This window comes from Danio rerio, chromosome 22 (genome assembly GCF_052040795.2).
Source record: "Danio rerio strain M-AB ecotype USA chromosome 22, GRCz13ab, whole genome shotgun sequence".
In the NCBI taxonomy this organism is placed as follows: Eukaryota; Metazoa; Chordata; class Actinopteri; order Cypriniformes; family Danionidae; genus Danio; species Danio rerio.
In genome coordinates, this window is record NC_141042.1 from 17,114,577 (window position 1) to 17,131,086 (window position 16,510).

At 33.2% G+C, this 16,510-nt stretch overlaps 1 protein-coding gene across 28 annotated transcripts in view; it reads right to left on the reverse strand.

Moving 5' to 3' along the window:
* The window catches only part of patj (PATJ crumbs cell polarity complex component), a 177,843-nt gene that overhangs the window by 19,878 nt on the left and 141,455 nt on the right, over positions 1-16,510 (reverse strand). For all 28 annotated transcript variants that reach the window (XM_087302469.1, XM_087302455.1, XM_087302462.1 and 25 more), the window contains 5 exon segments: positions 15,398-15,524; positions 15,068-15,174; positions 11,709-11,792; positions 8,884-9,077; positions 6,032-6,179 (listed from right to left, as the gene is read on the reverse strand). In XM_087302469.1, coding sequence (XP_087158595.1) covers positions 6,032-6,179; positions 8,884-9,077; positions 11,709-11,792; positions 15,068-15,174; positions 15,398-15,524 — 660 coding nt within the window.

Here is a 16,510-nt window from a genome sequence, read left to right on the forward strand (position 1 = left end):
ATCTTTACACACAGACCCACAATGCAGGATCCACAGTGCCTGACTCAAGCCAAAGCCTTTTGAGATCAAGTCCACAGGGAAGTTGAAGCCAAACAACAGCGCTTCAATGCAACCTTATTGAAGCCAACATTTCCCATAATTCCATTGACTGACGCAATACTGGAGCCTTTTTATGAGTGTTTAGAATGAAGCTATTATTAAAGTCTGTGTGAACCAGAAGATGCTAAGACCTTTATTTCAGTATGTTGATGTAATTCTAACTGAAATGGAATATTAATCAGGGGGTGGCGCTTTCTTTTTGCACATAATTCCCTTGTCGTAAACTAATGGTAAGAGTTTCGTGGTTAAAATTCTTGTGGCTAAAGCATCAAACTGACATGAGAGAAGGACTGCAACTCGATTGATTGAACTGTTGAACTTGATTGAAGATTACCAAAACAAACATATTTTCAGTTGAATAACTTGCACAAAGGAATTGTTCACCTAAGGATTAACAATGTGCGCAAGCAAAATAAACAATGTAAATTTAGATTTTACTCGAGCTTTAAGACTTCTTTTTTTAAAAGTGTTGCAGCCCATATAAAAAAATACTACAGTAACTTTTAGCAAATATTATAATGTTATTGAACCATACCAGGGCTTTACATTAACACCCGCCAACCCGCCAAATGCGGGTAGATTTCGGCGTTGGCGGTTAAGACAGACACTCCCACTAGCCACTTTGGCTGGTTGATAATAATTTTCCCAGATAATAATTCTTAAAAGCAGGGTTCGACTATAAGGATGGTCCAATGTGCATGCACAGGCGATCGAGAAGCAACACGACTGACAAAAATAATTACGTTCACAACTTCACCCGAGCAAAGCAGGTGAATACCAAATGAGAGGATAATCTCTCACGCTAACAGCTGAGGTGATGCGCGCGACTGTTTATAACGCGTGCGCGCGACTGTTTATAACGCGTGCGCGCGACTGTTTATAACGCGCGACTGTTTATAACGCGTGCGCGTTCCCGTTTCCTTTTGTGAAGCAACTGTGTCTAGAAACACAACTGATGCAATCGATTCTCTTTCAAATAGACTGAACAAAAAGGGAGGAACATGCACATACAGTCTTGCTGCATTCAAGAGTTCCAGAGTTGACTTATTAAAAGCAGCGCCAGTTGCTTTGGGTTTAACGATTCTTTAAAAAGATCATTAACCATGCGTGTGTGATCATCCTTTTATTATCACACAGTATGTTTTTTACCTGCTTTCTTTTGCATTAATATGGTTTAATTATCTTTTTTTTTTACAATAACATTGCTTTAATGGGAGAATAACTCCCCATTTATGTGTAGTTAACTAGTTAAATTTAATGTGTAGTTAAGCCAGGACATATGACTGTGCATATGTTTTGTTAAATAAAAAGTTTAGTATTCTGCTATATTTTGCATGTTTTTACACATTTAAATTTTGTGGCTGAGAAATAATTAACTGTTTATTTATGGTGTGGTCAGAGATTAATTGGGTAAATCCTTTATTTTGGGCTCTGAACATTATGTAAACTAATTGTAATATATGAAACCCTGACCCATTTGCTCATGATTATTGAGCAAGCTCATACACGACACACAAAAAGTGAAATGAATAAGGAAGCATGTAGAGATAACGCAAACTCTAAATCAAGTAATTTTAGCATGTCAAAGTCATATTTACATGTATAAAATATATTTTCCCAACAATAAAATTGTGGCTAGTGAAAATGGCGATTGGCTAGTAATGTTGGAAAACTACTAGCCACAGTGGCTGGTGATCAAAAAAGTTAATGTTAAGCCCTGAACCATACTATAGTAAAGTATTTGAATTAATCTGTGGTGGTGATTATACCATTGCTATAGTACCACAAAAATTATAGTAATATGAACAAATGATCCAATAGAAGAATTACAGGTTTGTAAACATTCAGGATGCGCACAGCGAGGTTGCAGAAAAAAACGGGAGCACCCATCTCATTGAAACTCCAAATGTTTTTACAAGAGAGAAGTTAAAGGCCTACAAGTCTTTGGATGCCAACTATTTTGTTCTGAGTGGTCATGTGCAAGAAATAATGATCCATGATTACCAGATTCAAAACTTTGTTGTGCTAAAAACCGAGGTTCAGTCTAGCCAAAGACAAGGAAAGAAGACGGAACTATATAAGGCCATTAATCATTAACACGCAAAATAACTGCATTCTGACATTGAACTGCACCTGTATGGCAGAGTATGTGAACGTACATGTGTACATTACATTCTAAGCGTTCAGTGTCCGCAGTTTAATTCACCATATTTCTGTTTTCGCTGAAATTATTGTTGCAATCAAAAATGAGTAATGTGTATTAGCATAGCGTGAACTTACCTGATATGAAATGAGAACTGCATTGTCAAGCGTTTTTAATTAGGTCCTCACTCCGTCCAGCTGCCTTTTAGCCAAAGACATCTGCGGTTGGCATTAAAACCAGTGTGGTGTACGGTAAAGGTTAAGTTTTCTAGTTTTGGACTTTCGAATTTGGCATCCTACTGCACAACACGACATGTTTGCTATTGCAACCGGTCTTTTTTGCAACCGGGAACCCGTGTGCCATCATGTCACTTCATGTCATGTCCTTTAGCAGGTTGGTAATTCTACAATACGGTAGTTTTCACTACAGTGTACTACAATACACCACAGTTTGCTGTAGTAAAAACTAAACTATCGGTTGTTTTCACATGACGTCACTGATGACATGTGATACTCAGATGGAGGGCAGGAAGTGATACTTTTACATAGGAATCGCTATCAGAACATCAAAAAGTTTCTGTTTTATATTGTTTATTATAGTTTAAATTGGTCAAAATGATAAATGCAAAAAAGCTTTCATAGATTTTCTAAAGTTTTTGCTAATAAAGAGGGAAAGTTCAATAATATATGGTTCAAAAACTAATATTATAAGCGTACTTCTCATAATAGTACTTATAAATGACTGTAATATTTTTGCATGTAGAAGATGGTGTCACAAACGGGCACTTTTATAAAATGTATGAGTAAAATCTTTTGTTTTTATATTTTTATTCTAATGCGTACCTTAGATATGATTCAATTTTTTTTATATTTTGTGGAAAAAAGTACAAAAGGGATGTGCAAGTATTTTATTATTATTATTAAGAACTTCAGTTCTTAAAGAAATCAGTGGCTTAAAGAAAAAGTACAGTCATTTCAAATGACATTTAATAGAGACTTTTAATATGTCATCAATGTATTCTTGTAAATGGGCCGGATTCGTTTGAGAATATAAACTATTGCTACACTGAATCAAATTTTAGTATGTGCCTGATTGACAAACGAATAGATGTTGTAGTATGCTTTAGTTTTTACTTAAACAAAAGTACCCTATAGTGGTAGAAAACTACAGTATTGGGCCATTTGTTTATTTCACAATATGAAATTACAACAACAGATTAATTCAAGTAAGACTATAAATTACTATAAGACTATAAATTACTATAGTATTTTTCATGTGGGTGTCCTCTGTACAGCACAGTAAAATGGATCATATTTTAAGCTTAAAAATAAGCTATAATAAATAAAAAAATAAGGATAAAAATTATTATACATATTATTGTTATTTTTTATCACGTAAGTGACAAGAGAATGCACCAAAACTGACAAACCGTTCGGGCTTGATATCATTTAATATCACCTTCACGCACATTGTTGTGGTCAGCTTATATGCTACCATCTATGCTAGCCACAGTAAAAGTGATGAACTGCTCTGATGTTTATTTTTTAACTGAAACGTTTGTCATTATTTCACCAAATGCTAATCAATAAAACAGAGGCAACACAAACTTAATATCAGTGGCTGCAGACTACACAAACTGCGGATTACAGATAAGGATAATGTTGTAAAAAATGCCCAAACCATTTATTTTGCTTTCTCAGACCTCAATGTATCATCAGGAGTCATGAGTGTTGAGTTTGTGATGACTTTAAATGTAATGTTTTACTCTCAATGTTTATGAACTAAACAAATAAAACTGGATTATGTAATAAAAGTAGAGTGTAAACTACTTTTAATTTCAAAGTAAAATTCATCTTTTTAGATCACTTTTGAATGAATCTCTTATTAACCTCATAATTTCGACTTTTTATCTAAGCTTTTTTTTGGCTGAGTAAATCATCATTTTGATTTAGGAAGTCTAAACTCTGACTTGCTAATTCCTAATTTTAATTTGCTAAGTCAAAGTTTTGTTTTATTAGGTCATAATTTTCTTTTTAAATCTTAATGTTGACTTGCTAAGTAAATTTTGTATTAGAAAGTCATGATTTTGACATTTTTTGTGTGTTCATTTTGACTTACTATTTCACAGCAAGTAATCATTTCAACATATCTCAATTTTAGGACAAATAATTTCATTTTGACTCAAGTCAATGTCCAATATTTCATAGTAATTTATGTTTTAGATGCTTAGTCATAATTTCAACTCAGGTCAATTTAAACAATTTTGTAATAAGTCAATTTAAAGTATTTATCTTGCAATTTTCACTTGTTAAATCATGATTTCGACTTGCTAAGTCATCATTTTGACTTTTTATTTCACAGTAATTTTGATGAGTGCAAAATTACTTATAATTTTGTACTAATATGAATAATTTTTAAATTATTCCTTGATAATTTAATTTTAGCAAGTAATAATTTCGATTTCAAAGTCAAGTAGGCTTCTATTGTCATTTTGACTTGGTAAGTGATCATTTTCATCTCGTTATTTCTACTTGCCAAGTCATCATTTAGATTTAGTATTTCATTATTTTGAGTTGCAAAGTCATCATTTCAACGATTTCGTAACTAGTCAACTTAAACTCTTTATCTTGCAATTTTCACTTGTTAAATCATGATTTCGACTTGCTAAGTCATAATGTTGAGTTTTTATTTAATAGTAACACATTATTTTGACTTAAGCTAAGAGTTAAATATCAATTTATCTTGACTTTTATTGTTAATTTGACATGTTAAGTAAAAATTTCAATTTATATCATAATTTCAAGTCAGGTAGGCTTTTATTGTCATTTTGACTTGCCAAGTCATCATTTCAACCTTTTATCTTGCAATTTTGATCAGCTAAGTCTTAATTAAACTTGCTAAGTCATAATTTTGACTTAGCAAGTAATAATTTAATTAGTCAAGTCAAGTAAGCTTCTATTGTCACTTTGACGTAGTACGTGATCATTTTGACTTTTTATCTTGTTATTTCTACTTGATAAGTTATCATTTTAATTTAGCAGTTTCTTATTTTGAGATGCAAAGTCATAATCTCAAGTCAGTTTTGACGATTCCGTAATAAGTCAGTTTAAACTATTTATCTTGCAATTTTTTTTGCTAAGAATTGCTAAGTCATAATTTCGACTTTTTATTTCATAATAAGACATCATTTTGACGCAAGTCATTTCAATTTATCTGGCCTTTTATTGTCAATTCAACATGCTAAATAATAATATAAATTTCTCTCAGAATTTCAAGTCAGGTAGACTTTTATTGTCTTTTTGGCTTGCTAAGTCATAATTTTAACTTTTTATCTCGTAATTTATTGATTATTTTTTATGGGATGATTTTATTTGGTTTACCTAGCTTAAATGGGCTTCTACCATACAAATTACATAAACACTTCTGATTTAAATTGAGGTTTTTAAGGTTCAACTTTACATCCATCACTGTTTTTGCAAAAATAAAACCCAAACAAACCCAGATACTGTTTCATCAACAGCACAAGCTTCAACAACCTTATGATACCCAATCAAACAGCGACATCTAGTGTTAGCGTTGCGCATCTGCGGCACTATGGAAGTCAACGGATGTTAAAGACATCCAGTGTTCTTCAAAAATGTCTTCTCTTGTTTTTAACACGAGAAAAAAAACTCAAACATGTTTGGAAATCAGTGTTGGTTGAACGATCTCTTTAAGTGTGCTCTTGTAATCCTCTATTGGACCGTGCTATAAACCAGGTTTGTGTTTTAGGATTGAGATGGAGCTGACCTTGAGAATGGCGGCGACTGTCTCCTGTGAGGCCTGTCTCATGTCTTCTCCGTCCACGGACAGGATCTGATCGCCCTGCATGAGTCGACCGTCCAGATCAGCCGCACCTCCCTTCACCACATCAGAGATGAACACACCTTTACCATTCCTGCACACACACACAGAGACATGTCAAGGAGACATGCAGGATTACACATTTCACTTTAATATTTTTAAATATTTTACATTCACTACAACTGTTTTACTATATATATATATATATATATATATATATATATATATTTTTTTTTTTTTTTTTTTTTTTTTTGGTACTATTTATGTCTAAGGGGGCAGTCACACGATGCTAGCCGAACCTTGCCCAGGCCCATTTCCTGGATCATTTGAGAAGTGCTCTGAATCTGGCTCAGAGGTGGTTCAGTTGGCCAGCCCTGGCCCAGTTGGAAGAAGTGTGCTAGAGTTCAAAAAGACCGGTTCACTTGGTCTTTTATGCTTGTAGTGTGAGTGGAAAACGCGCCTGAGCTCGAAACTGAAGACGACACGTGACTTTTAAGGGACTGTTTCATATGGATTTATTAACCTTCTTACTGTTCAATGAACGCAACCTGTCATAGTTTATTAAAGACGCAAACCCCTCACTGCATGACAGCTGCACCTTCACTAAACCTCCTAATTCCTGCAGCACGAGGGCTTTATGATTGTTTATGAGCGTCAAAAGAGGCTGACCTGTTCTGCGTAATATTTGACATGTCACTGCATCCCAAACGACTAAAACGATAAAAAGAAATCTCCACTGTGCTGATCGAGAGCGCTTGAACAGCTCATCATCAATGACGTAAGCGTGCTCAGGCCTGAAAGCGATGTGAGTGCTGGCCGTCGGGGGAGACGGCAGGGGGGACAAGTGTGCTTCAGCCCAGTTCAAGGCAACTGTACATAGTGTAAGTATGCCCTAAAGCAAATGGATACATAACTGAAATCTGAAAATTGTTGTAGCATTGTGGATTTTTTAAGTTTCTTGTTTTTGTATTATTCATGTCTAAAGAAAATGCATAAACAACTGTATAATTTAACCAGAAAACTGCTATGGTATTAAGCATTTTTTATAACAGATTTTTTATAATATTATTGTAATTAAAAAATATGATCATAATCATATCATAATATTTTGAAGATATATTTGTAAATTTTCATGTTTTTTTTACTATTTATGTCTAATAAATACATAAACAACTGTAAAATTTAATCTGAAAACTGTTATAGTATTGTGCATTTTTATAACAATTTTATATTTTATTATAATCATTTTATAATTTAATAATATTATTATAATTACATGTTATAATATTGCATATTATTTATATTTAAATATAATGCATTTTGTATTGCTATAGTATTTTTTATATTGTAGATATTAAAAAACTCATATGATAAATATGCATTTTATCATGGTTTAACTATAACATTTGATATTTTATATGAAATTATTCAATTGTACTTTTTAGATTGTTATTTTAATGTACATTATCGTATTCACTGTAATATACTTTAAATAACTTTATTATTGTATTATACTACTGCATAATATCCTAGATTTATTTTTAGATTTAATTTTCACATCATGTTATTAAACACTTTATAGTATCAGAAGTGTCCAAACTTGGTACTGGAGGACCAGTGTCTTGGAGATTGTTGCTCCACCTTGCCTCAACACACCTGCAAGGATGTTTATAGGGAGCCTAGTAAAGCTGCGGTCACACAAGAGTTTGTGTGTGCGAAATTCTGTTGCACGGCTCTGCAAAAAGGTTGGGATTAAACAAGATTAATAGACATTAAAAAAAGCGAGCGATTGCCCCATGTTTCAAATTTCTGTCCAGAGATGTCATGTTTTGATCCTCGATTGGTCTCACAAAATCAATTGATGTGATTTCGCAGGTCAGAGTTCACCAAAATTGAACTTTTTTGCCACCTGCAAAACTTGACGCATGACCCTGCGTTTCCGGTCTGACACATTTGCGTATGTATGAAAAGAAGTCTATGGGGAGAAAAGCCCAGTGTGACCGCAGCTTAAGAGCTTGATTAGGTAGCCCAGATGTGTCTAATTGGGGTTGGAACCAAACTTTGCAGAACACCAGCCCTCCTGGACAGAGTTTGGCCATTCCCTGGTATACATGATAGTGTACATGATCCTGTTTATTATTTTTATTAAAGATATCACGTTGTGTATTACTTTATTTAATGTAAAATATCATTTTAAAAGATTAGTATTCTGCATTGAAGACTGTTTATTCTCATAAAACATATGTTATTGTTATTGTGCAGTAAATTGTACTGCATGTTTATTTTTAAATGGTTAAGTGCATTTTTCCCTCCTTTTCACATTTCCAGGATCTCTCAGTAGCAGAAGCTGTCATAGTTAGGAAAACTTACAGCGCAGTGAATCGGAGAGTACAAGTAATTTTTAATCTTATTTGCTGAAATAATAAAAGAAAAACTCCATGATGATGTCATAAAGGAAACAAAATGCTGTGAGACTGATAACAGCAGCCAAAGGAGAGAGTAACATCAATTTATTCTACTGCCCCATCGACGGTGCAGTTGAAACGCCTTGCACAATCAACAATTCGTTTTTTTTTTTGTAATTTGAAGCAATTATGATATAATACATTCATAAATTCATATAAATGTTCATACATTTAAAAAATAATCTTAATATAAAAAACTTTCAAAGATTTAAGATTATTATGACTGTTAAACATGTCATAACAGGCTTGTGAAAAGGCTCCACTGTATTGTACACTTAATTTAACTTAAAATGTTTAATTATATTGCACATCTCTTCGTGAGTTTATGCTCACCTCTTGCCAACGATGCTCAGCCCCAGTCCACGTCCAGTTTTCTTTTGAAGTTCGACAGGGAAGACATCCAGGTTTTCCTCATCTCTGTACTGCGCCTCGTCCCGCAGGACAGTCAGCCGGACTTTGGGTGGTGTTTGCCGTAGAGCAGCGATTGCATCTTCATGAGCCACACTGCGCAGATCCACTCCATTCACCTGCAGGAGGAGACACAACACACATTACACACCACATTATGATCCTGCACTGCACACACAGGATACACAATTGAAATAAATATCAATTACACCTATAAAAGGATGAAACATTAAACTACTACTAATCTAAAGACTGCTGACTAAAATATGCCAAACAAAAACAAACACTAAAGAAGTAATATAAATAAGGCTAAATAAATTATATACAGTTGAAGTCAGAATTATTAGCCAAATGATGTTTAACTGAGCAAGGACATTTTCACAGCATGTCTGATAATAGTTTTTCTTCTGGAAAAAGTCTTATTTGTTTCATTTTGGCTAGAATGAAAGCAGTGTTTAATTTTTATGAACCATTTCAAGGTCAAAATTATTAGCCCCTTTAAATTATATATATTTTCCAACTGTCTACAGAACAAACCATCATTATACAGAAACTTGCCTAATTACCCTATCCTGCCTAGTTAACCTAATTAATCTAGTTAAGCCTTTAAATGTCACTTTAAGCTGTATAGAAGTGTCTTGAAAAATATATAGCAAAATATTATTTACTGTCATCATTCATTCGTTCATTCATTTTCTTTTCGGCTTTGTCCCTTCATTAATCTGGGGTCGCCAGATTATTCACAGTTTTTTGTTTAGAATTGTAGTATTATAAAGTACTGTAAAGTTCTCTAACTGGTGAATGACAAACTAGTGGGTCTGTCATCCTTAATGTGCGTGGTCATAATTTCAGGAGACGTGGCTTTGGAGGGAAGGGGAGGGGTTGTATTTGAAAGATATTACGCTAACCAATTAGTATTTAGGCAGATCACCCACTGCACCTTTAAAATATACATAGTTAAAGAATTATTAAACCACCTCAATTATTAGCCCCCCTGTTTATTTTTTCCCCCAATTTCTGTTTACAGTGAGAGGATTTTTTCAACACATTTCCTAACATAATAGTTTTAATAACTCATGTCTAATAACTGATTTATTTGATCTTTGCCATGATGACTGTAAATAATATTTTACCATGTTTTTCAAGACACTTCTATACAGCTTAAAGTGACATTTAAAGGCTTAACTAGGTTAATAAGGTTAACTATGCAGGTTAGGGTATTAAGGCAAGTTATTGTTCTGTGGACTATCAAAAAAAAAATCCAGCTTAAAGGGGCTAATAATTTTGACCTTAAAATACATAAATTTTAAACTGCTTTTTCTAGCCAAAATAAAACAAGACTTTCTCCAGAAGAAAAATATTTCAGGTAAACTGTGAAAATTTCCTTAAACATAATTTGGGAAATATTTAAAAAGGAAAAAAATCAAAAAAATCAAAAGGGGGCTAATAATTTTGACTTCAACTGTATGTATATATATATATATATATATATATATATATATATATATATATATATATATATATATATATATATATATATATAAATTTAAACTGTTAAATATTTTAATTTAAAATAAAGATTAAACAAAAAAAAAACAACTAACTGAAAAAATACAGAATGTAAATTTACCTAAAATAAATAGTAAAATAAACATTCATTTATTAAACATATTAAAAAATATTTAAATAAGCAAAAACAAATTTAAAAAATGTCAAATGACATACCAAAAAGAAATTATTTTAATATTAATAATAATAAAAATAATAATAATAAAATCTCAGTGTGTCAAGTAGTGTCATCAAAACAAATCAAATTAATTATGTCACATTTAATCACATTAAAATTAAATGTCTTAAAAAAATTGCTACATTTACTAAAATAAATAAATATATAAATTTATATATGATATATTAAGGTATAACAATTAAAGTGACTTTAAATATGGACATTTTATAAGATATGAATAAGATAGGAATACTCTCAGAGTAACAGTACTGTGTATTAATATGCACAAGCATCCTGTGCTAATGCTAGTGTGTGTCCAGAAGATGGCGATGTTGTATCAATATGACGAACATTGCTGGTCACATGACTCTCTTATCATTCACAATAACAGCATTCAAACACACATTTACATTTCACCTCCAGGCAGAGCAGCTGACACACACACACACGCTGACACACACACACACACGCTGACACACACACACACACACACACACACACACACACACACACACACACACACACACACACACACACACACACACACACACACACACACACACACACACACACACACACACACACACACACACACACACACACACACAAAATACAAGCACATACAGACAGAAAAAAGACAATACAAGCATGCACAATCACAGACACACAAAAATGAGACAAATACAAATAATGCAAATACAGACACACAAACTAAAAGATAAACACATGCACACAAACACACATGTACAAAAACATACAAACTCAACAATAACAAGCACAAAAAACATGCAAACGCAGAAAAAGACAAACTTACATACACATTCACAAGTGTACACACACACAAAAATACACACCCATGTGCACAGAACCGAAGGAAAGCAAACGTACACACAAAACACATGCACATACACGCTAACACACTCAGGCTCACACGTACGATGACAAAAATGAATAAATAAAACATTAACACAAACATAAAAACAGATACAAAACAACAAACACACACACACACACACACACAAACCTCTAAAATCTGGTCACCAGCCCAGAGTCGTCCGTCCCGCGCCGCTGCTCCCTCCTCATACACTTCATGAATCACGATCGCATCCTGAAAACACCGCAGAAATGTGTGAGAAGAGGACAAATATCACCAAAAACAAACATCACCATAACACTTCTACTGCCATCGTTTACTATGAACGGGATAAAAGCGGTTGTTTAAACAACAGAAAACAATTTTTAACAGCATTTTTTGATAACATTTCTCCATATCTGATGCATGAATGTTCAGTTTTCAGTCAATCAATCTCTTTATCCAGTTGACCAAAACTCCCCTGAATGATTCGTTTGAAGGTGCAGTGTGTAGGGTTGACACACCTAGTGGTTAAACCAGATATTGCAGTCTAAATTCAAAAAATTGAGGAGGGGTTTTTCCCCGCACGGCTCCTCCCCTGATGACTCAATGTAAAAGCCGGTTGCCAGATTGATGACACCAATAGGAGCAAGCATGCCTGATGATTGAGTGTATGCCGCTCAGCTAATTCTTTGCCAATTAAAAACCTCCTCATGTGGATTTTTCTAACTCTCTCCCAGAGTTTCATTTCAGAGGCTGCTACTGTTCTCTGGAGGTCTCATTTTTGTCCACACCTGCATATATTGAGGTAGCCTTCAAGAATGAAATTAACCAAGTTGTTATCCACCAAGGCAACCTGTTTGGCTGCTGGTTATAGAGACCAAAACAAAGACAGACATTCTGACAAAGGATACACAATTTCAAAGGATAATAACTGACTTTAGCATTGCTTTTCAGGCAAACAAGTATGTTCAAATAGCATGTTTCTTAAATATGGTACAAACATAACAACATATATGATATTTTTATGCTTTAGAAGAGCCCAAGGCTTATTATTTGAAGGAAGTCAACTCTAATACCATCTGCAACATAAACGTAATCCTTTCCACAACACAATCCACAAGAGTCGTTCCTCAGATTCTTTAAGTCCATTTCTATTCTAACACTGTAAAAAAGCAGCCAGCTCATTTTTCAAAACCTCTCCGTTTGTGCTGCACAGATTTAGAGTGGCCTGAGGCGGTGTAATTTCTGCACGCGGACACCTTTAAAACCGCTGTGTATAAAAACACACGGAGATGTTTTTCTTCCAGCTGCAGACCGCGATGCCCGAGGGCTGGTTTTGTTGACTCATAAAGGCCTCTGACAGCTGAACGGGCCCACCGAGTCCAGTTATGATGGCGATGTGGCGGATAAAAGCCTGAGGCTCTGCTCGTCTCTGCAGCCCGCCAGAGGAGGGCAGGACAGACAAAGAGCACCTGCTGTGAGCTGCCTGTTTTCATGCAACCCTGCAGCCGATGGAGAAATCGAGACCATTCAAGGATGGACACACACATTCACACCACGTACCTGAAACTGAACCACATGCAAGACAAACTGGATCCACACTTGATCATTTAGGGTTAGTATATGCTTTATCGCTTGCATTGTTCAGTTCTGGTGCATTTATGTACACTATAAAGCGTCTATAAGGTAATTTTGAGAAATGAGAATGAATAAAATGTTTGATGCATATGCTTACTGCCTGTTTGGTAAAACTTAAACACTGATTTAGAGTGTTTTTTCCCATTAAGCTGAAAAACCAGAACAAAAAGCAAAATAAAACATAAAAAAATTAAGAATTCATAAAAGAACTGAAAATAAAACAAATAAAACATGTAAAAAATGCAGATAAAGCAAGTAAAAAATAGAAATAAAACAAGTAAAAAATACAAACAAAACAAAGGAAAAAAATACAAATAAAACAAAGGAAAAAAATACAAATAAAACAAAGGAAAAAATGGTTCCCATGAAAGACTTCTGTTTATTGACTTTTCTTCTGCTTTTGACACAAGTCAACCTCACATTTTAATTAATAGACTCCTGGAACAGTTTGACCTTAGTAATAACTTGGTGGGCTGGATCCTTAATTTTTTAACTAATCGAACACAAAGTGTTAGAGTGAATGGATGTTTATCTGATAAAGTTTGCTCCTCAACCAGGTCCCCACAAGGATGTGTTCTTTCACCTCTGTTATACATCCTCTACACAAACATGTGCCAGAGCAGGTGGGAAAATAGAACCATTATCAAGTATGTAGATGTTACTTTGCGAGTTCCTTTGTGTGGCACTTTTAAGAGATGAGGACTTTTGACTGCAAACCAAATCTACCTTAGGGTATAAATAAAGTACCCTACCTACCTAAAAATATATATATATATACATTTAAAAAAAAAAAAAAACCCAAAATAGAACCAACACTAAAATAAACAAAAATAAGAATAAAAATAAGAATACATAAAACTAAAAATAAAACAAATAAAAAATTGATAAAAGATAAATAAAATAAAAAACATACAAAAAATGTTCATAAAATTAATAATAAAAAAAGAATACATAAAACTGAAAATAAAACAAATAAAATAGGAAAAAGTATAAAAATAAAACATGCACAAAAATAAACATAAATAAATGATAAAAATAGAAATATATAAAATGGAGAGAAAAACATAAATAAAAAATAGAAATAAATGAAAAAACAACACAAAATAAAACATGCACAAAAATTTACATTAAAACAAAAAGCAAAAAAAAAAAAAAAAACATGTACAAAAAATATCAAAATAAAAAACAAGGAAAGAACCCAAACAAAGAATACAACTTAAAAACAAAACAGAAAATAAAACCCAAACATAAGAATACAAGAAAACAAAATCCATAAAAAGAAAACACAAAAAGAAACAAAAAACAAAAAAATCTAATTAAAACAAGCACAAAAACAAACATTAAAACAAAATACTAAAAACGGCAATGCAACTACACACAAATAAACTTTATGAACAAATGAAAATAGCGAAAACACAAAAAAGTAAAAAAAAAACAAAAACAAAATTAAATCCCCCGAAAAACAGAGGGAAAACAATGCAAAACAATGCAAAGATAACAAAAACTAAAGAAAACTAAACAAAAACAAATAATAATATTAATAATTATTCTAAAACTAGTAATAATACAAATTTAAAACAAATAATAATTAACAATAATAACCACAACAATAATAATAATCAATAATAATATTAATAATAATAATAATAATAATTCTAAAACTAGAGATACAAATCTAAAATAATTATAATAAAAACAAAACATAATCATTTTAAAACTAGTGATAATACAAATCTAAAACAAATGATAATTAATAATAGAAATAATAATTAATAATAATAATAATAAAAACAAAGTAATAGTTATTCAAATAAACAAAAAATTCAAAGCACAAACATCACGCAGAACAATACTCTTGTATTTTCAAATCTAGTTTACTGTTACCGTACCAGCTGAGTATCTTTCCCGCCGACTATACTAAGACCCAGACCAGACCGGCCCTTAGAAATCTCTATAACCGTCTCTTGTCCTGGAACTATTGGACATGTAGCGGGATCTGAAAAACAAAAATGATGCAACTTCATGTTCTGCGTTTCACAAATCGCTCAAAGCCATAACAAAATAATTTCTTCTTTAAAAAAAACAACAACTGTCAGTGTTCAAAAAGGCCGAGGCAATGCTTTCATTCCAACTCCAATTAAACATGTGCCACAGATAACAGCACAACATTAAAAAGGAGACATGAAAATTAAAGTTCTAACATAATACTGTAAAATCACCTTTGCTGCAGTACTCAAAGTCAGGGCTGGTGCCAGAAACTGGCACAGATGATGCGGAGGATGTGACCTCCAGAGATCCTGCTGAGGGTTTAGTGGAGCTCCTTTGGAGTTTTGGAAGACTGGGGATCTGAGAACCATCCAGAATGAGGGAACATAAAAAAAGAGACACACACAGATCAGAATGTTTACTAACACTCAGCTCTCTTGTGTTGTCTGAGGCCTGTTGTTACATTTTCCATTTTGTACTCACATCATTTACTCAAGTAGAAATACAGATGATTATGTTTAAAATGACTCTGGTAAAAGTTGAAGTACTGATTACAACTTTTGTACTCAAGTAAAGGTAAAGAAAAAGTATTAATTACTACTACCTGTTTTAGTTTCACGGGGTATACACACATCATGTATACATCTACACAAAATAACTTACATTTATAATTTTTTTGTAAATAAATGTGTTACCAATTTTAGCTGCTAAGTAGCCAAGCAATATCCCTTTACAATATTGTCCAGCAATACCGCTCAAAAAGTTGCTCCAGAACACTGCTCTGGAAAGTATTGATAGCGCTTCACTTTTTTATGTTACAGCCTTATTCCAAAATGGATTAAGTTCATTTATTTTCTCAAAATTCTACACACAATACCCCATAATGACAATGTGAAAAAAGATTTTTTTAAATTGTTGAAAATTTATTGTAAAATAAAAAACCTGAAAGATCACATGTACATAAGTATTCACGGCCTTTGCTTAATACTTTGTTGATGCACCTTTGGCAGCATTTACAGCCTCAAGTCTTTTTGAATATGATGCCACAAGCTTGGCACACCTGTCTTTGGGAATTTTTGCCCATTCCTTTTTGCAGTACCTCTCAAGCTCTATCAGGTTGGATGGGAAGCGACTGTGTACAGCCATTTTCAGATCTCTCCAGAGATGTTCAACATTATTTAGGTCTGGGCTCTGGCTGGGCCACTCAAGGACATTTTCTGAGTTGTAAAGCCACTCCATTGATATTTTGGTGGTGTGCTTTGGGTCATTGCCCAGCTGGAAGATGAACTGTTGGCCCAGTCTGAGGTCAAGAGCACTTTGAAGCAGGTATTTATTCAAGATGTTTC